Below are 22,168 nucleotides of genomic sequence, written 5' to 3'. Positions count from 1 at the left end.
AGCAGAAGAAAGGAAATTATAGGCCAGTTTGTTTGACTTCAGTGGTGGGGAAGATGTTGAAGTCCATTATTATCAGGTTTAATATCTTCAGCATACAGTGGCATGCAAAAGTTTAGGCACCCCTGGTCAAAACTTCTGTTACTGTGAATGGTTAAGCGAGTAAAAGATGAACTGATTTCCAAAAGGCATAAAGTTGAAGATGACACATTTCTTTAACATTTTAAGCAAGAAAACTTTTTTTATTTCCATCTTTTACAATTTCAAAATAACAAAAAAGGAAAAGGGCCCGAAGCAAAAGTTTGGGCACCCTGCATGGCAGTACTCAGTAACCCTCCCCTTTGGCAAGTATCACAGCTTGTAAATGCTTTTCGTAGCCAGCTAAGAGTCTTTCAATTCTTGTTTGGGGGATTTTCGCCCATTCTTCCTTACAAAAGGCTTCAATTCTGTGAGATTATTGGGCCAAACAAAAATTTTGACCAGGGTGCCTAAACTTTTGCATGCCACTGTATGTCATGAAACTTGTTAACTTCTCACAAAGAAGTTTCCCCTCATGTTTTTCCCTTAAACTTTCCTTCGTTGAGCCTTAATCCATGACCTCTAGTTATAGTCCCAACCTTAATGGAAAAAGCCTGTTTGCATTTACCCTAGCTATATCCCACATAAATTTGTATATTCTATCAAATCTCCCCTCAACCTTCTACATTCTAGGGAATTAAATCCTAATCTATTCAATCTTTTTATAACGCAGGTCTTCCAGTCTCAGCAACATCCTTGTAAACTTTCTCTGTACTCTTTCAACCTTATTTACATCTTTTCTGCAGGTCGGCGACCAAAACTGCACACAATATTCCAAATTAGGCCTCACCAACGTCCCATACCACTTCAACATAACACGCCATCTTCTATACTTAGTACTTTTATGAAGGCCAAAGTGCCAAAAGCTTTCTTTAAGACCCTATCTACATGTGACACCACTTTCAATGAATTACAGCCCTGTGTTCCCAGATCCTTTTGCTCTACTGCATTCCTCAGTACCCTGTTGGTCTTACCAAAGTACAACAAGTACAACTCCTCCCTCTTGTTTGCACTAAATTCCATCTACCATTTTTCAGCCATTTTTCCAGCTGGCCCAGATCCCACTGCCAGCTCTGATAGTCTTCCTTGCTGTCCACTACACCCCATAAGAGTGTGAGCACTCTGGGCACCAGGAATTAAAGAAACAAATCTATAAGGATCTCACATAATGGTAGGAAAGTTGGGTTGTGTTAGTAGGTAAGTTTTAATTCCCTAATATAGACTGAGATTGCCACCAAGTTCCAGGGGTGCGGATGGGGCAGAATTTTGCTGAGTCTTTTGAGGAAAGTTTTCTGAAACAATATGTAAATGTCGGGGAATGAGGTAGAGCAAGTGACTAAAGTATCAATGGGGCACTAGTGGCCAGAATTCCTTTAGAGTTAAATCAGTTATGCAAAGCAATACTACTGGTCCGCACTTAAAAGCCCTACGTTGGGACAAAGCTAATTTTGTTGGCATTTGACAGCATCTTACAAAGGGTGATTAGGAGAGGTTTGCAGATAAAGGGACATGTGGTGAGTGATAGGTTTTTAGCAGTGAGATAGGAAGAGTTCAGGGTTAACATGTTCCAGTTAGAGTGAAGGATAAGGCAGGGAGGATTAAGGAATTCTGACTGACGGATGATTTTGAAGTTCTCATCAGGGAAAAGAAAAAGACATATGTCAGTATAGACAACTGGGGTCAAGCAAATCCATGAGTATAAAGTCTGAAGGAGCAGACACGGGTGAAAAGAGAACATGTGGTAGTTTTGACAGACAGGTAATGGAGAATCCCCTAAGAGATTCTATGAGTATAATAAAGACAAAAGGGGAAATCAGGAAGAGAATTTGTTCCTTTAAGTATTTGCATGACCATCAATGAGTAGAGACGTAGGAGTTTGGTGAGATCTTAAATGAATTGTTCTCATCTGTACCTACTGAGGGGAAGGTCACAGAAATTCGGGAATTCGGGGAATTCTTGAAACGTTTCCAAATTATAACAGAGATACTGGCATTCTCAATGCACGTAGGGCGGATATGTCTCTGGGGCTGACCAAGTCTATCCTTGGACAGAGGGAAGAAATTGCTGAGGCCCTGGCAGTTAGTCACCCTCCTGGAAGACTAGAAGCGGAAAAATTATGCCTTTATTTAAGAAGGGCTACAAGGACAAGTTAGTGAACTGCTGGCCAGTGCTCCTAACATCAGGGTTGGATATTATTGGAGGGGATTCTGTGAGACAAGATTGACCTGCATTTGGAAACCAAAGACTGATTCAGGATAGTCAGTATGGAGAATTGTCTCAAATTTGATTAAGAATTTAGAACAAGTGACCAAGAAGATTAATAAGAGTAGGCTGACAGATATTACTCACGTAGGGTTTAGCAAGGCCCTTGACAATATACAGCATGGTAGACTGGTCTGGAAGGTAAGGCCACATGGAAACTAGCGTGAGCTAACCAACTGGATACAGAAATGGCTGGGATGAAAGAGGAGAGAGCTCTTGGTGTTTGCTTCTACAACCAGAAGTGCCCTCTGGTTTTACAACAAAGGTGCATTGACAAATGAGATTGAGTTGTATGTTGCCGCTTTGTTCTTGATGATCTCAGTGGCCAGTCATCATCAACCAAACCCTTCTACCTGCTGGACGATCTGGCCTCACATGGGCACCTGTCCAAAAAAGAAAGTCCGGGGGAAAAAAAATTCTAAAATTGGCTTGGTAGTAGACAGTGTGTGATGGAGGGTTGTGGTTGTGATTGGATGTCTATGACCAGTGGTGTTCCACAAGGATCAACACTGGGACCTTTGCTGCTTGTTATATATTTTCTCCTCGAGGGGGAAATTGGAAGTCTGAGTGGTTGGTGGAGGCAGAGGCTCTCTGAATGGTTAAGAATTGAGATGAGGACTTAAGTCATCACTGCTCAGAAGGCATTGGAGCAAGTGTTGGTAAATGGGATTGGGGTGGTCTCAACTCACCTCTGTACCAGTTACTCCTAACGCTTAATTTTTCGATCTTTGAAGTATTTACTGTATTTGATAATCTGACCTTCACAATCCTTGGGCAGACTATCCCAGAGGTTCATCCTCCTCTGAAAGAAGAACTTTCTACACCTCAATTTTGACTGATAAGCTCCTTATTTTGTGCCCTTGTTCCCTTGGGACCATCTTTGACTCTTCCACTTGTGAAAATATCTCAACAGCTATCCCACCGTGCCCCCTTAGGACCTTGTGTGTTTGAATGTTCACCCCTCATTCTTCTCATCTCCAAACTGAAAAGCCTTTTGATAGAACGTCCCCCCCAGGGGTGCCCTCATCACGGGCAGGCGGGTTGCCAGACAGTCGGTCAGAAGGGTCTGCTCCGGCATGTATCGCTAAATAAAACAAAAATAACGCCAAGCCTCTCCACTTGGAACTTTTCCATTTTCCCTCCTGTCCCGCTGCGTGTTAGTGATGGAAAGAGTAAACCACTGAGGGCCAAAAACCAATTCCTGAAGATTTGTTGCCAGTTTGTTTGAAAAGAGTTGTTTTTGGAAAAGGTCCAATTTATTCCAACTCGCTGCTGTCTATGAGATGGCCAGATTTTCATCCATGCTAACACCTTGTCAAATTCCTCTTGAAAATCTAAATAAACTACAACAGGTTCCACTCTTTCAACTCACCCTGTCATAACTACAAAAGTTTCAAACAAGTTTGTCAAACATGATTTACCTTCCATTAAACTGTTGACAGACTTTGATTATATTCAGCTTTGTAGAACATTACAGCACCGTAAAGGCCTTTTGGCCCACAATGCTGTGCCGACCTATGAACCTACATGTCTGAAATGATATATCCACTGATGTCTACTATAAGCCTACTGACTCTCACAGCTATCTGGACTATTCCTCTTCTCACCCTGTCTCTTGCAAAAACGCCATCCCCTTCTCGCAATTCCTCCGTCTCCGCCGCATCTGCTCTCAGGATGAGGCTTTTCATTCTAGGACGAGAGAGATGTCTTCCTTTTTTAAAGAAAGGGGCTTCCCTTCCTCCACCATCAACTCTGCTCTTAAACGCATCTCCCCCATTTCACGTACATCTGCTCTCACTCCATCCTCCCACCACCCCACTAGGAATAGGGTTCCCCTGGTCCTCACCTACCACCCCACCAGCCTCCGGGTCCAACATATTATTCTCCGTAACTTCCGCCACCTCCAACGGGATCCCACCACTAAGCACATCTTTCCTTCCCCCCTCTCTCTGCATTCCGCAGGGATCGCTCCCTACACAACTCCCTTGTTCATTCGTCCCCCCCATCCCTCCCCACTGATCTCCCTCCTGGCACTTATCCGTGTAAGCGGAACAAGTGCTACACATGCCCTTACACTTCCTCCCTTACCACCATTCAGGGCCCCAAACAATCCTTCCAGGTGAGGCATCGCTTCACCTGTGAGTCGACTGGGGTGATATACTGCGTCCGGTGCTCCCGATGTGGCCTTTTATATATTGGCGAGACCCGACGCAGACTGGGAGACCGCTTTGCTGAACATCTACGCTCTGTCCGCCAGAGAAAGCAGGATCTCCCAGTGGCCACACATTTTAATTCCACATCCCATCCCCATTCTGACATGTCTATCCACAGCCTCCTCTACTGTAAAGATGAAGCCACACTCAGGTTGGAGGAACAACACCTTATATTCCGTCTGGGTAGCCTCCAACCTGATGGCATGAACATCGACTTCTCTAACTTCCGCTAAGGCCCCACCTCCCCCTCGTACCCCATCTGTTACTCATTTTTATGCACACATTCTTTCTCTCACTCTCCTTTTTCTCCCTCTGTCCCTCTGAATATACCTCTTGCCCATCCTCTGGGTCACCCCCCCCCCTTGTCTTTCTTCCCGGACCTCCTGTCCCATGATCCTCTCGTATCCCTTTTGCCTATCACCTGTCCAGCTCTTGGCTCTATCCCTCCCCCTTCTGTCTTCTCCTATCATTTTGGATCTCCCCCTCCCCCTCCAACTTTCAAATCCCTTACTCACTCTTCCTTCAGTTAGTCCTGACGAAGGGTCTCGGCCTGAAACGTCGACTGCGCCTCTTCCTACAGATGCTGCTTGGCCTGCTGCGTTCACCAGCAACTTTGATGTATGTTGCTTGCATTTCCAGCATCTGCAGAATTCCTGTTGTTTGTGTCTGAAATGATTAGTTGCTTTCTCTGTGGTTATTAACTCTAGCAGCATACCAACAATACATGTTGAACAAACTGGCCCAAAATTCTCCGCCTTTCTGTGTACAAGATAATAAGAGGATCGTGTGGATAGTCAGAGGCTTTTTCCCAGGGCTGAAATAGCTAGCATGAGAGGGCATGGTTTTAAGGTGCTTGGAGGCAGGTACACAGGAGATGTCAGGGGTAAGTTTCTTACATAGAGAGTGGTGAGTGCGTGGAGTGGGCTGCCCGTGGCGGTGGTAGAGGGGGAAACGATAGGGTCTTTTCAGAGACTCCTGGGTAGGTATATGGAGCTTAGGAAAATAGAGGGCTGTGGGTAAGCCTAGGTAGTTCTAAGGTAGTGACATGTTAGGCAGAGCTTTGGTCCTGTATTGTGCTTTAGGTTTTCTATGTTTCTTGAAGAGAAGAGTCACATTGGCTGTTTCCAATCTCCTGGAACTTAGTTCTGAAAAATGTCATCTGGCTGGAATATTATGTCCATAATCTGTGGGAATGCTGAGATCTTGCACAAGATTACATGCAGAATGCTAGAGACAGGCAAGTTTCTCCAACAGACATGTTCGTTATTGCTTAGGAGTCGGGGTGGGGGGGGGTTGTTTTGACCGCCTTTCCTGAGCTTTGGTTTGTACTGTGAGTGGTGTTTGTATGTATTTTACTTCTGTGGGAATCAGTGCAATTTGTAGTCAATTAAAAGCGGTCTCACTGTAAAGTGGGTCACTCTGCCCCTCATGCCTGCTGGCCCATTTAATGAGGTCATGGCTGATCCGACTGTAGCAGTTCTCTGTGCCAATGCACCCTCTGTCATCTTTCGCACACTTTCATCACAGTATTGTTCTAGTTCTGCTTTAACCTTATCAAAGACCCTGTTCCCACAATGTTTTGAGAAAGATGGTTCCAAAGAATCAAAAGTAAGATTCATTCTCTATCTGGGCTGGGTGAGCCTTTAAAGAAGCAACACTTTTTTAAGTAAGAAACATTGAGAAAATGTCAGTTGCCCCACTCCAGGCCCTGAATCTATTCAGGAATAGAGTAATTATTGATCAGAATCAGAAATCTGATGAAATGGAATGGATTGATTAATTCTTTGAGTACTCTGGCAACAAGCAGATGGGTCATAGGGGAATACAAATCAAAGTAACTGTGAGTACTGGAAATCTGAGGCAGTAACCCAGCAGGTCAGGAAGCATCTGTGGGGGAGGGAAGCTGTTAACTTCATGTTGAAGACAAAACACTGACAAAGGCTCCCAGGCCCAAAACTCTTGTGTCTCCTTCCACGTATGCTGTCTGACCGTTCCTACTATCTTCTGGATAGAAGGAGCTTGTGGCTGTAGGGTTTGTTTTTGTATTTTCAAAAAGTTTCAATAAAGCACCACACAAGCATAGGAAGGGCCTCTGACACAAGGGTCTGGGCCTACAACTGGGGACATGCAGAAGCTAAATTATTTTCAAGATGACGCTGTCGGCGTGCAATGGGATCGGAGCAGGGACTTGCTGTCTACAGTCTGTACTCAGGACTTCAAGGAAACGAGTTGCTCCTCCATGCTTGTGTGAGAGTAGTTGTGTGAAGGGCACTGGAAAGCACATGGATGGGGACGTGAAAATTATTGAAGGGTAATGCTGAGACAATTCAACTCATTAGCCAACAGGACAGAAAACTATTCTTTAAGAAGTGTCGGATTTAAGGAAGGTTAATCTGAGAGGCAGTGAGGAAAGCTGATTGCTGAGCGAGGCTAGGGTTTCAGCTAACAAAAGTTTGAGTAGAGTGAGCTTGCATCTCCAGACCCAGTTTAGTGCAAACTTGAACACCCTAAGGGGAGTTGCTTCTCTCAGCGGTTAGGGGAAGTCCCTTTAATCTAAAATTTTCTCAGGAGGAGCAAATTTTTAAGCATTCTGTTCCTTGGAATTGTGGTTGGAGAAGTAGAGGCAAGGGGAACAGAAAAGGAAGAGTTTGTGAATATTGGGGTGGTTTCAGGGGGAGTGTGTGGTCCCCATCTATTTCGGTTCCCGTTAGTCCTACAGTGTGATAAGGACACCAGCTGCACTCCTGGCGGGGGTGGAGGAGAGCTGCACGTGCTGACTTGCTCCTTAGACTCAGCTTTCAGGACCTCAGACTCTCAAGGGCAGATCTTAGTTCAACATTCAAGATCAACTTATTATCAAATGTTGTATACCTGTATGTCACCATATACAATCCTGAGATTTAATTTCTTGCAGGCATGTCAATAAATATGTAAAATAATATCAACCATAACAGATCATTAAAAGACCACACCAACTGGGCGTTCACCCAGGGTGCAAAAGACAACAAACTGTGCAAGTACGAAAATAAAGAAATAGTAATAATAAATAAATAAGAGTGTTGGCACGTGGCCAAGTGGTTAAGGGGTCGGTCTAGTGATTTGAAGCTCGCTAGTTCGAGCCTTGGCTGAGGCAGCGTGTTATGTCCTTGAGCAAGGCATTTAATCACACATTGCTCTGCGATGACACCTGTGCCAAGCTGTATCAGCCCTAGTGCCCTTCCCTTGGACAACATCGGTGGTGTGGAGAGGGGAGACTTGCAGCATGGGCAACTGCCGGTCTTCCATACAACCTTGTCCAGGCCTGCGCCCTGGAAACCTTCCAAGGCGCAAATCCTGGTCTCACGAGACTAACGGATGCCTATTAAATAAATAAGACCATAAGAGATAGGAGCAGAATAGACCATTTGGCCCAACGAGTCTGCTCCATCATTTCATTATGGCTGATCGTTTCCCCCTCAACCCCATTCTCCTACCTTCTCCCCATAGCCTTTCATGCCCTGGCTAATGGGTAAGCTATCAGCCTCTGCCTTAAATGCACCCAGTGACCTGGCCTCCACAGCCCTGTTGTGATAACAAATTTCACAGATTCACCACCTTCTGGCTAAAGAAATTACTCCTCATCTCTGATCTAACTGGGCATCCCTCAATTTTGAGGCCTAGACCCTCTGGTCCTAGACTTCCCCACCAAAGAAAACATCCCCTGCACATCCGGTCTATCTAGGCCTTTCAACACTTGGAGGTTTTCAGTGAGGCTTCCCCCTCCCACTCGCAGTCTTCTAAATTCGAGTGACTACATGCCCAGAGCCATCAAACGCTTCTCATATAATGCTTTCATTCCTGGAATCATTCTTGTGAACCTCCTCTGAACCCTCTCCAATGTCAGCACATCCTTTCTTAAATAAGGGCCGAAACTGTTCACAGTACTCCCAAGTGAAGTCTCAGCATTACTTCCATGTTTTCATGTTCTAGTCCTCTTGAAGTGAATGCTAACGTTGCATTTGCCTTCCTTACCTTCAGTTCAAACATCAAATTAGTCTTTAGGGAATCCTGCGTGAAGATTCCCAAGTCCCTTTGCACCTCAGATATTTGAATTTTCTCTCCTTTTAGAAAATAGTCTGTGGTTTTATTCCTTCTACCAAAGTGCACGACCATACACTTGCCTGCATTGTATTCCATTTGCATCTTCTTTGCCCATTCTCCTAATCTATCCAAGTCCTTCTACAGCCTCTGTGCTCCTTCAGCATTACCTGACCCTCCACCTGTCTTCATATCATCCACAAACTTAGCCACAAAGCCATCAATTTCATCATCGAAACCACTGGCATACAACATAGAAGAATCAGTCCCAACACAGACCCCTGTGGAACTCCACTAGTCACTGGCAGCCAATCAGAAAAAGATCCCTTTAGTCCCATTCTTTGCCTGCTGCCAATCAGCCAATGCTCTATTCATGCTAGTATCTTTCCTGTAATACCCTGTGTTCTTGTTTAGCAGCCTCATGTACGGCAACTTGTCAAAGGCCTTCTGAAAATCCAAACACACATTAACCAATTCTCCTTTATCTATCCTGCTTGCTATTTCTACAGAGAATTCCAACAGATTTGTCAGACAAGATTTCCCCATAAGAAAACCATGCTGACTTTGGCCTGTTTTGTCATATGCCTCTAGATACCCTGAAACCACATCCTTAACTATCGAAACCAACATTGTTCTAACCACTGAGGTCAGGCTAACTGGCCTATAATTTCCTTTTTTCTGCCTCCTCCTTTTTTTGAAGTGTGTAGTGACATTTGAAATTTTCCAGTCCTCGGGGATCATGTCAGAATCTGTCGATTCTTGAAAGATCATTACAAATGACTCCACAATCTCTTCAGACACTTCTTTTAGGACTCTGGGATGTAGTCCATTGCTGTTCTGCCGTCATCCCTGCTAGTGCCCCCTTCCAATGAACTTTGGCCAGCTGCTCTCTCATACCACTGTAACTCCCTTGACTCCACTATACTGATACATCTGACTTTAGCTTCTCTCTCTCTCAAATTGCAGGGTGAATTCTATCATATTATGATCACCATTTCCTAAGGATTCCTTTACCTTTAGCTTCCTAACCCTATCCGGTTCATTAAACAACACCTAATCTGGAATAGCTGATCCACTTGTGCGCTCAGCCACATGCTGCTCCAGAAAGCCATCTCATATGCATTCTACAGATTCTTCTTCTTGAGATCCAGTATCGGCTTGATTTTCCTAATCTTGTCTGCATATTGAAATTCCCCCTGACTAACATAACATTGTCTTTTTTACAGGCCTTTTCTATCTCCCACTGTAATTTGTAGACCACATCCTGGCTACTGTTTGGAGGCTTGTAAGTAACTCCCACCAGGGTCTTCTTACCACTGCAGTTTCTTCACCCTACCCACAAAGATTCTGTATCTTCTGATCCTGTGTCACCCCTTTCTGAAGATTTGATTTCAATTTTACCAACAGAGTCACTCCTCCTTTGCCTACCTGCCTGTCCTTTCGATAGATTGTGTATCCTTGGATATCAATCTACTTATTTTGTAGACGGCGTGCATTCAAATATTAAGACTTCAGTCCTGTGTTTTTTTTCAATAAACAATGAGCAATATATATTGATAACATGAGATGAAGAGTCCACGAAAGTGAGTCTATAGCCTGTGGGAACATTTCAATGATGGAGCAAGTGGAATTGAGTGAGGTTGTCCCCTTTTCTTTGGTTCAAGAGCTTGATGGTTGAGGGGTCATAACTGTTCGGAACCTGCTGGTGTGAATCCCGAGGCTCTTACTACCTTGAATGTTAAAAGTGCATTTACTATCACAGTAAGTACACTATATATAACTTTGAGATGCCTCAGCCTACAGGCAGCCACAAAACAGCGAAACAGTGTAGAACCCCCATTTAAAAAAAAACATCAAACGCCCAAGGTGCAAAGAAATACATATCAAAGAAATACATATCATGCAAATAGCATTTAGAACTGAAGTTCATGAATATGAGTCCACAGCCAGGAAGCCAGTCACAGCCGATCCAGGAGCCTGTTAGTTGCCGGCCACAGTCTTAATTCAGCAGAGAGACGAGTAGGCCTTGTCGAGCTGTGAACTGAACTGCCCTGTCCCTCTCTTCTGGCCCCAACGTCCTGGCCTTTACAATATGGCCTGGCATTTAAATGAGCCAAATCCTGCATTGTGCCTTGCTCTCCAGCCCAGACCGTGCTGTTTCGATACACCCTCAGGCGCAGGCCTCGCCGTCTCGATTTGGCCTGTACCTGACCTTTCCGATCTGGCCCTGTGCTTAAATCGGCCAAGCAGTGGGTTGTTTCTTGCTTTTAGGCCTGGGCCTGGGCCTGGGCCCTGTCGCCTTGCCTCTCCTTCGCTTGGCTCTTAGGCTCTGTCTGCTTGGACGCAGGCCATGGGCACTGGTTCCCAAGAAGACTATAGAGCCACAGGAGGAACAGTAAAGTCCAGGGAGCTGGGGGGGGGGGGGGCCAGTGTTCCTGCCTGTGTCAGACATAAAGTAAAAAGGAACACTGGAAACACTGAGCAGGTCAGGCAGCAACTGTGGGGGGGGGGGGAGAGAGAGAGAGAAGGGACCTTTTCTCCAGAGAGTCAGCTGTGCCCCGCCATCGGTGCTGCCCAACCTGAGCCATTCCTACATTTTCCATTTGAATTTCAGATGTGCTGTGCTTGTTTTCTGTATCTTGGATCACTCAAGGCATCGTCCTTCTCAGGTTAAATCCATAACCCATTACAAAACTGAATGCTTCATGTCCAAGTCAAAGTTTTCGAAGTCTCAGAAAAACTCAGAAGTGCTCAATTGAAAAACAGCTACAGTTGAAGTCAGAAGTTTGCATACACCTTAGCAAAATACATTTAATCTCAGTTTTTCACAATTCCCGACATTTAATCCTGGAAAACATTCCCTGTCTTAGGTCAGTTAGGATCACTATTTTCTTTTAAGAATGTGAAATGTCAGAATAATATTATTTTATCTTTTATTTGGAATAATAAAAGACCAAGAATTAGTAAATGTTACTTACAAAAGTTGAAAAAGGCTGGAGGTCTCGCTTAATTTAAGAATGTATTACTGGGCTGTTAATGTACGATATATGTCCTTTTGGTTACACTGGGTTGTTAAGAACGATCGGCCAATTTGCATAGATTTGGAATTGAAAGCTGTGAAAGTTTTATTTAACCTCGTTATTGGGAGCTGCTTTACCTATACAATTAGCTAAAGTTGCTAATTTAAATTTATACCCTGTGAGTAAGCATTCTTTACAAACTTGGCTCCAGTTTTGTAATTTATTTTAATCTTAAAAAATTTAAACTTTGTAGTTTAATCTATCAAAATTATGCTTTTAAGCCTTCTTTGAGTGATCCAATTTTTTTACTTTGGAAAAATAAAGGTATTAATTCTTTTCTGGATTTATTTAAAGAAGATAGACTGATGTTTTTTGAACAATTAGTTGATAAGTATTCTCTTTCATACTCACACTTTTTACAATACCTTCAAGTTAGACATTTCTTACAAAAATATTTAAGTAATTTTCCTTACATATTGGATGCCAACTTGTTAGATACTATTATGAGTATGAACCCTTTGATGAAGGGTTCCTTTGGAAGAATTTATAATTTACTAATTATTACTTTATTTAAGATTAAACAGGATTGGGAAAAGGAACTTAATTTGACTTTTATGATGGAAGACTGGATGCAGATTCTGAAGTTGGTTAACTCTTCTTTGTGCTAGTCATTCACTGATTCAATTTAAAATTGTACATCATTATTATTTGACGAAGGAGAGATTGTCTAACATGTTTCCTAATGTTGATAGTTATTGTGATAAATGTAAAACTGAGACAGCTACACTGACACACATGTTTTGGTCCTGTTCTATACTGGAACAGTTCTGGAAGTTGGTTTTTTCTACAATTTCTAAAGCACTTCAAATTAATTTATGACCTATTAAATTAACTGTGCTTTTTGGAATAATTCCTCAAAATATCCCTGGTATCTCTTTGTCTGACCAACATGTTATTGCATTTGTTACATTGATAGCTAGGAGGGCCATTTTGTTGCAGTGGAAGGATACATTGGCTCTTCATTTTGTCACAATGGTTCTCTCAAGTGATGCTATGTCTTAGTTTGGAGAAAATTAGAAGTCGAACTTTTGAACCTATGTTTCATTTTGAGAAAAGATGTGGTTCATTTGCCCATTACTGTCATTTGAGTTAATTGATAGATTTCCTCTGAGATCTAATTGTAAATTTTTGGTATATCTTTTCTCTTGCTGGCGGTTTGATGTTTATCTTTAGAAACTTTTTGTATGACTCATGGCTTCGTAGTTGAACACCTAATGAAGGTTTTCCCCCTCACTTTTTCTTGCTTAGTAGAGTTTTTTCTTTCTTTTGTCACCAAAATTTTTTTCATTCTTTAAAACAACTTTTTTTCTTGAGACATTGTAAGTGTTGCCTACTTTGATGTACTCTTGTTAATTTTAATAAAAATTAAAATTAATAATAAAAAGATTTGAAAAGAAAGAAAGAATAATAGTAGAGAGAATGATTTATTACAGCTTTTATTTCTTTCATCACTTTCCCAGTGGGTCAAAAGTTTACATACACTTTGTTAGTATTTTGTAGCATTGCCTTTAAATTGTTTAACTTGGGTCAAACATTTTGGGTAGCCTTCCACAAGCTTCTCACAGTAAGATGCTGGAATTTTGTTCCATTCCTCCAGACAGAACTGGTGTAACTGAGTCAGGTTTGTAGGCCCCCTTGCTCGCACACGCTTTTTCAGTTCTGCCCACAAATTTTCTATCGGATTGAGGTCAGAAAATGATGTCAGGTCTAGTTCATCCTTGGGAGCAATTTCCAAACATTGAAGATACAATGTTCATCTGTACAAACAATAGTACGCAAGTATAAACACCATGGGACCACGCAGCCGTCATGTCTCCAAGACATGAATGTACTTTGGAGCAAAAAGTGCAAATCAATCCCAGAACAACAGCAAAGGACCTTGTGAAGATGCTGGAGGAAACAGGTAGATAAGTATCTATATCCACAGTAAAACGAGTCCTATATCGACATAACCTGAAAGGCTGCTCAGCAAGGAAGAAGCCACTGCTCCAAAACCACCATCAAAAAGCCAGACTGCAGTTTGCAAGTGCACATGGGGACAAAGATCTTACTTTTTGAAGGAATGTCCTCTGGTCTGATGAAACAAAAATTGAACTGTTTGGCCATAATGACCATCGTTATGTTTGGAGGAAAAAGGGTGAGACTTGCAAGCCGAAGAACACCATCCCAACCGTGAAGCATGGGGGTGGCAGTATCATGTTGTGGGGGTGCTTTGCTACAGAAGGGACTGGTGCACTTCACAAAATAGATGGCATCATGAGGAAGGAAAATTACGAGGATATATTGAAGCAACATCTCAAGACATCAGCCAGGAAGTTAAAGCTCGGTCGCAAATGGGTCTTCTAAATGGACAATGACCCCAAGCGTACCTCCAAAGTTGTAGCAAAATTGCTTAAGAACAACAAAGTTAAGGTATTGGAGTGGCCATCACAAAACCCTGACTTCAATCCGATGGACAATTTGTGGGCAGAACTGAAAAAGCGTGTGCGAGCAAGGAGGCCTACAAACCTGACTCAGTTACACCAGTTCTGTCTGGAGGAATGGAACAAAATTCCAGCAACTTCCTGTGAGAAGCTCGTGGAAGGCTATCCAAAATGTTTGACTCAAGTTAAACAATTTAAAGGCAATGCTACCAAATACTTACAAAGTGTATGTAAACTTCTGACCCACTGGGGAAGTGCTGAAAGAAATAAAAGCTGAAATAAATCATTCTCTCTACTATTATTCTGACATTTCACATTCTTAAAATAAAGTAGTGATCCTAACTGACCTAAGACAGGGAATGTTTTCTAGGATTAAATGTCAGGAATTGTGAAAAAAACTGAGTTTAAATGTATTTGGCTAAGGTGTGTGTAAACTTCTGACTTCAACTGCAAGAGACCTAGACTTTGTTATTTAGGTTCTTGCCAAGCTGGTTTCCGACCAACCCACTCAGGTCAGCTGTCAGCTCAGCTCATTCTGTGTAACATTGACTGCTGCTGCTGAGCAGTGTGAAGGTGAGGGTGAGTGGGCTCAGTGTGGTGCTCCCGTCTGCCTAACCTGAAGGCCGTCCTTTGTGCTGGAGATGGGAGACATCCAGGATCGTCTGGGGCTGCGAACAGCACACTGGCATGGAATTGCTGGGGAGGATTGCCACAGAGCCTTGTGCAATGTGAACAGGGATTGAGAAATAACCTTTCTGCCCTTCTATACTGTTCCTTAAGAATATAACAAATAAGAGCGGGAGTAGGCCTCTGTCATTCAGTAAGATCAGAACAGATCTGGCTGCGGACTCGGCTCTACCCACTTGCTTTTTCCTTAACTTCCCTGCTATGCAAAGTCTATCTCACTGCGTCTTAAATATATTTAATGAGATAATATAATTGCTTCACTGGGCAGAGAATTCCAGAGATTCATTTCTCCCTGGGAATAGCAGTTTCTCCTCATCTCCATCCTAAATCTTGAGGGCACGTCCCTTTCCATAAGCTCTGGTTTCACTCGCCAGTTTCCTGCCTCCATTTTGCCTGTTTCCTAGATTGGGTCTAATCTATACCCCATCTGTTCCCAACCCCGGATCCAACTCGTACACTGCGCCCTCTGGATATTGTTGTGAATGGCAACCTCCAAACCAGTACCGTCAAGACTGTGGCCATTGCTCTGCTTTGAGACGGGGCCTCCAAGTTTCAAAGTAAATCTTATTATCAGAGTGCATACGAGTACATCACCTCTTACAACCCTGAGATTCTTTCCCTGCGGGCATACTCCGCAAATCTGCAGAATAGTAACTGTCACGGGATCAGTGAAAGGTCAGCTGGAGTGTGGAAGATGAACTGTGCAAATGCAAACATAAATAAATAGCAATAAATAGCGAGAGCGTGAAATAACAAGATAAAGAGTCCTTAAGGTGGGAATGTCTCAATAGATGAGTGCAGTTATCCTCTTTGGTTCAAGGGCCTGATGGTTGAGGGGTAGTAATCATTCTTGAACCTCTGGTCGTGCCAGTCCAACACTCAGGTGCAGGTGATCCTCCAGATGTGTGGAGGCTCAGTCATCGAGTTCTTTCAGAACTCAGATCATGGGCTTCTGCCTCAGGCAACTGAGACAATTATGGAATGTGGCAGAGGCCCACCCGGGTGACAGGCCCGAGGGGCCAATAAGGCCCTTTCTTGATTCTTATATCAGTCGGGGAGGAGATGTGGTGACGGTGGAGTGGATACAGAGCATGGGGGGTAGTGGGTTCGGAGAGCAGAGGGTGAGGGTCGGAAGGTGGGGTGGGAGGGCAAGAGGTCAGAGGTCAGGAGGTTGGTGGAGTGGGGGAGGGAAGGGTCGGAGGTCAGGAGGTTGGTAGGGTGGGAGTTTGGAGGTTAGAGGAGGGAGAGTGGGGTATGAGGTCTGCCGACAGGTTGGAGAGTGGGATGAAGCAGGAGGGCAGTGGGGGCTGGGAGTTCAGAGGGTGGAGGTTGGAGGGAGAGCTTCCTCTTTCCGTGGTCCATGTCTAACCAGCTCCCTCTCCCTTCAGGTGCGTTTGTCATCTGCTGGACGCCAGGGCTGGTGGTCTTGCTGTTGGACGGGGTGGACTGCAAGAAGTGCAACGTGCTGATGGTGGAGAAGTATTTCCTGCTGCTGGCGGAGCTCAACTCCCTGTTCAACCCGCTCCTCTACTCGTTCCGGGACAACGAGATGCGGCAGACCTTCAAACACATCCTGTGCCTCCCCTGGCGCAGGGACACCAGCTTCACCACCACCAGCAACCGGGCACATATCCTGATGCAGAAAGTGCCCTCGCCAAACATGAACACTGACTCACAGGGCGGTAACTCCATTGTGTAGGCTGTACTGTCACAGTGGGAGGGCAGAGGTCATTAAAGGTCAGGGGAAGGGGTTCAGGGGCTCAGAGACTGGTTACTGCTGATACGAGGTAACGTCCTGCTGCCCTTGACTGAGGTGACACAAGTGGGTGGAATGGCTCTCCCTGTCTCACCAGCAAAGAGGGGCCTGTCTGGAGAGTTCCCCACTGTCACCTGTGTCGTTTATTCCACTACCGCTGACCCCTCGACCCCTCCTGAGCACCAGTTGTACGTCCGCAGTCCATTACTATGGAGACATGCCCTGGAAGTCCCGTGGCTGGACCTCTCGCTCCCTTCAGGGAGTGCCCTTTGACCAGGCACCTGCCCTTCTTTGTGGCCCCATACACTGTGGATCAGTCACCTGAGGCCAGTGATCGTGAGATCTTACAAATATCATCAACCCTTCCCCATCCCTAATTCCCTCTATTTCTCTCCTCCTGACCCTTCCGCCCTTTCCCTTCCCCCCTCCCCTTCCCCCCTCCCCTTCCCCTTCCCCCTCCCCTTCCCCCTCTCCCTTCCCCTTCACCCCTCCCCTCCCCATCCCCCTCCCCTTCCCCCCTCCCCCTCCCTTACCCCCCTCTCCCCTCCCCCTCCCCTTCCCCCTCCCCTTCCCCCTCCCCTTCCCCCTCCCCTTCCCCCTCCCCTTCCCCCTCCCCTTCCCCCTCCCCTCTCCCTCCCCTCTCCCTCCCCTCCCCTCTCCCTCCCCTCCCCTCCCCTCTCCCTCCCCTCCCCTCCCCTCTCCCTCCCCTCCCCTCCCCTCTCCCTCCCCTCCCCTCCCCTCTCCCTCCCCTCCCCTCCCCTCTCCTCTCTCCCTCTCCCCCTCCCCTCCCCTTCCCCCTCCCCCCTCCCCCTCCCTCCCCTCTCCCTTCCCCTCCCTTCCTCCCCCTGCCCCACCTCCATCTGCCCCTTCCCTTCCCCATCGCCCCTTCTCCTCCCCCTGCCCCTCACCCCTGCCACTCTTTTCCTCTCCCCTTTCTCAACCCTTCGCCCTTTTCCTTGTCTCCCGCCCCCTCGCCCCCTCATCCTCCCTCTCTGCCGACCCCTTCCCCATCTAGCCTCAGCTCCAGCCCTCCCTCTTTCCCCTCCACACCCACTCTGTGTCCTCTGAACCACCAGGGCATCTGTATTTTTTAAACCTGAAGGTATTTTAGCTGATATACAGTTTGATGCATAATTATTGAGTTTTTTATTAAAGGACGAATACTTTGACCTAATTTGCAAAGTTATCTCTGTTCAGCCTGTGCTGTCAGTTGCCGCCGCTCCCGACATGTATAACGTGAAGTGATTCAGTAGAGTGAGCGTGAGATCTTCCTGTGTGCTGAGCTTTATCTGTGAGCTGTCTGCATGTTTTCCATCACATAGGCAGCTGTGCAGGAAATGCCTGCTGCACTGCGATTGTTTTCTCTCCACACACTGAGGAAGTTTTCAGGTGAGAATTGATATGGCCTCTGTGATTGAGGACGGATGTGGTGACCATCGGCTGTCTGTTCAGGAGCCGACCTGCTCGCGCTCAGCTCAGTACATTGTGACCGCCGCGGACTGGTTTCTCTGCGTGTGGCCACGTCACTGGCTCTGAGACGATGCCTGGGGTCAGGGGCTTCACGGGGAAGAGTCGCTGGATGAGAGGGGTTGGAGATGGTCATTTGGCAAGGGGTACAGGAGCAGAGATGTGTAGAGCATGACCCGCACACATTGCAGATCTCAGTGTGATGTGGGCAGGATGTGTGACCAGCAGCCAAGGTTTCAATGCGGTACGAGACATTCAAGATGTAGGTCACTGGCACTGCAGGGCTCATCGTAGTTGGTCAGACAACCACTGTGCTGTGACCGGGAGAGACGCCCACACTGAACCTTAAGCATGTCCCTGTGCAGTTTCACATGCCAAGTAGCCCAGCTCTGCCTTCCACAATATCAGAAGGCACTCAGTAGATGATCAGGATATAGGGGGTGGTGGAGAAAGCCCTGAGCTGTCTCAGGTGGAGATCGGGCCCTGTGAGGAAGCAGCACGGAGCCCGCTGCACCGGCTGACCCAGTCCCCGCTCCTCCCAGAAGCCGGAGAGCGGCAGGCTGTCGGCCCTGTTGCGGACCACCCCACCGCCTGCATGTCCACTCGTCATTGGTCCCATGCAGCTGCCAATCAACAAGCTGCACCCAATCACCAACCTTCTTCAGGGGAGGCAGACTTCACTGCGGATCAGCAAGCTGCTGGGGTTGCCGGGGCGGGGGATGGGGATCTGGGGAGATCGGCCAATCCTGGAGAGCTGCAGCAAAGTTACAGTCTGCTGGGAGTGGAAGAGGCAAGGGGCGAAGGGATAATTCTGCACTGATGTGTTGGGCTGTACTGTGGGGTTCTGGTTCAAGCCCCATCTTTCCATTCCACATCCTTCCTTTCTGGGCTTGGTGAGGTGGCGAAACGGGGCCACAGCAGGAATAGGGAAAGAAGCAGAGACTGAATGAGCAGACTGTGTCTTGAGAGAGTCGAAGTTGCTCCAAGAACTTTACTCAGTGGAAACAGGGGTCAGAAACTGATGACAACACTGGAGACGGTGAGAGAGTGTTGCCTTGGAAAGCAGAAAACCTTGTAAACTGTGTCCAGAGTAACAGGTAAGAGAGGGCTTGTCATCCTGCCAGCAAAGGATCATAGAGCATAGAACACTACAGCAAAAGGACGGGCCCTTCAGCAGATGTCTGTGCTAATCATGAGGCTTAACTGAACTAGATCCTTCTACCCGCACATGATCCATATCTCTCTGTTCCCTGCATTGTCATGTGTTTATCTTACAGCCAGACATATCAGCTTCCATCACCACTCTGGGGAGTCCTTACTAGACACCAGCCACTTTGGGTAAAAGAAAAATCTTGTCCCACACATCTTTAAACTCCTTTCCCCTCTTCCCCCCCCCCCCCAACAACAGCCTCTAATACCTGATGTTTCTAACCCAGGAAAAGAGCCTGACTGTCTATGCTGTCCAAGTCGCATGCCATCTTGGACAATGTCTCCCATCCACTACATAATGTACTGGGTGGGCACAGGAGTACATTCAGCCAGAGACTCATTCCACCGAGATGCAACACAGAGCGTCATAGGAAGTCATTCCTGCCTGTGGCCATCAAACCTTACAACTCCTCACTTGGAGGGTCAGACACCCTGAGCCAATAGGCTGGTCCTGGACTTATTTCCTGGCATAATCTACATATTACTATTTAACTATTTATGGTTTTATTACTATTTAATTATTTATGGTGCAACTGTAACGAAAACCAATTTCCCCCGGGATCAATAAAGTATGACTATGACTATCATTTATATATTTCTATCGGGTCTCCTCACAGTCTCTGACACCGCAGCTTGTCTAAATACTTCTAGCTTCACATCCAGGCAACATACTGGTAATCCTCTTCTGAACCCTTGGAACCTCTACATCCTTCCTGTCATGATGTAATCAGATCTGCACAGAATTCTCTGAAGCGCAACCTAACCAAAGTTTCATGCAGCTGCAATGTGACACCACAAATCTTGTTACCTGCAGTCTTATTAACCCAACCACCTCCAAGTCATATCACAAACAGCAGAAATCCCAGCACTGATCCCTGCTCACAGATCTCCAGCCTTCCTCCACTGTCCTCTGACTTTACTGAGTGCATCTGTTCTGAATACAGACCGCAACTCTGGAGCCCAATCTTGTGCATGAATCTTCCATAAGGGACCTTGACAAAATCCCGTGATTTGGCTCCGGTTAAATCGGGGGTTTCTGACGGTGTGGCACCAAGGGCCTGTTCTGCGCCCTACCTCCAAATAAATAAAATCCACGTAGACTACAACCACAACCCTACCTCCATCAATTACCTTTGTTTCTCTTCAAAAAACTCATCAATTTTGTAAGACATGATCTCCCCCGCACAAAGCCATGTGCCTGTCCCTAATAAGTCTACCCTTAACCAGATATGAGTAGATCCTATCCCTAAAACTCTTCTCCAGTAGTTTCCCACACCCCTCGCTGCCTTCCTTTTCCTCCACGCCCCTCTTGCTGATGAATACAGATACAGAGTACTCATTTAGGACACCACCACTGACCTCACCTACTCTGGAGAGCTGCCACCAAGCTCATAGTTCCCTCACTCTGCACTGCTTGTTTCTACCTCCTACCCAAGATCCATAAATCTGACTCTCTGAGTAGGTCTATTGTCCCAGCCTGCTCCTGCCGCACTGAACCCGTGTCCTCATATCTCGATTCCGTTCGGTGCCCCTTGGTCCAATCCGTTCCTACCTGCATTTGTGACACTTCACATGCTCTTGGTGTCCTCACTAGCCTTCAACTCCCTGACCCTGACTGCCTCACCCAGAACTGGTCCTCGCCATCAACAATTTTTCCTCCGGCTCCTCCCACTTTCCCCAGACTCGACGGGTAGCCATGGGTACGCACATGAGGCCCAGCTATCCCTGCCTCTGTTGACTGCGTACAACAGCCCATGTTTGAAGCCTTCCCTGATTATACTCCCCAACTCTTCCTGCGCTACATTGACAACTGCATTGGTGCTTCTTCATGCACCCATGCTGAGCTTGTCAATGTTATCAACTTTGCCTCTTAACTCCCCCCCCGCCCTTAAATTGACCTGGTCCATTTTGGACACCTCTCTCCCCCTTTTCAATCTCCATCTCTGTAGTTTAATACCAATTCCACAGGTAATTTGACTATATCTCTTCCCTCTCTATCTCCTGTAAAAATGCTGTTCCCTTTTCTCAGTTTCTTTGCCTCTGCTGCATCTATTCCTAGCATGCAGCTTCCCTTTTCAGGATATCAGGTGATTTCCTTCTTCAAAGAATGGGGTCTTCCATTCTCCATTATTGATACCACCCTCACCCACATCTCCTCTATTTCATGAACATCTGCGCTTACCCCATCTTCCCTCCACTTTAACAGCGAAAGAGTTCCTCTTGTCCTTATCAGCCATCCATCCCATGAGCTTCTATATCCAACACATCATTGTCCACAACTTCCACTCTCCAAAGGGATTCCTCCATGTTTCCCTTGTCCTTTCATCCCCCCGGCACTTATCCCTGCAAGCGGCCTCAGTGCTACGCCTGCCCATTCACCTCCTCCCTCACCTCCATCCGGTCCTTCCAGGTGAGGCAACACTTCACCTGTGAATCTGCTGAGGGCGTCTGGTGTATCTGGTGCTCCCAAAGCGGCCTCCTCTCTACAATGGTGAGGCCCGTCGTAAATTGTGGGTGGGGGGGGGGCACCACTTCATCGAGGATCTCCACTCCAACCGCTAAAAGCGGAACTTCCTGGTAGCCAAGCATTTTAATTTCCTTTCCCATTCCCACTCCGATGCGTCAGTCCACGGTCTCCTCTTGTGCCACAACCAGGCGGCCATCCTTAGGGTGGAGGAGCAACACTTTGTTTTCTGTCTGGGTAGCCTCCAACCTGAGAAATACAGATTTCTCCTTCTGATATTTTTCCCTCCCCCTCCCCTCTTCTTCTATTGCCCACTCTGGCCTTTCATCTCTCCTCAACTGCCTACCACCTCCCAGTGGGTTCCCTCTTCCTTCCCTTTCTTCTATGGTCTACTCTCCTCTCCTATCAGATTCCTTCCTCTCTTAGCCGTACCCTCGACCTTTCCCTCCCACCTG

The 22,168-nt window shown here is 46.2% G+C and overlaps 1 protein-coding gene across 10 annotated transcripts in view; it reads left to right on the top strand.

Annotated features, from left to right (window-relative positions):
• LOC134339423 (lysophosphatidic acid receptor 2-like) overlaps window positions 1-17,148 on the top strand; it is a 116,119-nt gene extending 98,971 nt beyond the window's left edge. For 5 of the 10 annotated variants that reach the window (XM_063035908.1, XM_063035911.1, XM_063035910.1 and 2 more), the window contains one exon: window positions 16,206-17,148. In XM_063035908.1, the coding sequence (XP_062891978.1) occupies window positions 16,206-16,516 (311 nt within the window). In that variant the 3' untranslated portion in view covers window positions 16,517-17,148. The remainder of the gene's footprint in view (window positions 1-16,205) is intronic. The other 5 variants (XM_063035905.1, XM_063035904.1, XM_063035907.1 and 2 more) reach the window with 1 other exon arrangement.
• The last annotated feature ends 5,020 nt before the right edge of the window (window positions 17,149-22,168 follow it).

Source organism: Mobula hypostoma, chromosome 29 (genome assembly GCF_963921235.1).
Source record: "Mobula hypostoma chromosome 29, sMobHyp1.1, whole genome shotgun sequence".
In the NCBI taxonomy this organism is placed as follows: Eukaryota; Metazoa; Chordata; class Chondrichthyes; order Myliobatiformes; family Myliobatidae; genus Mobula; species Mobula hypostoma.
Note: the sequence above shows the minus strand (reverse complement) of the source record. Positions and strands in the feature narration are given on the sequence as shown.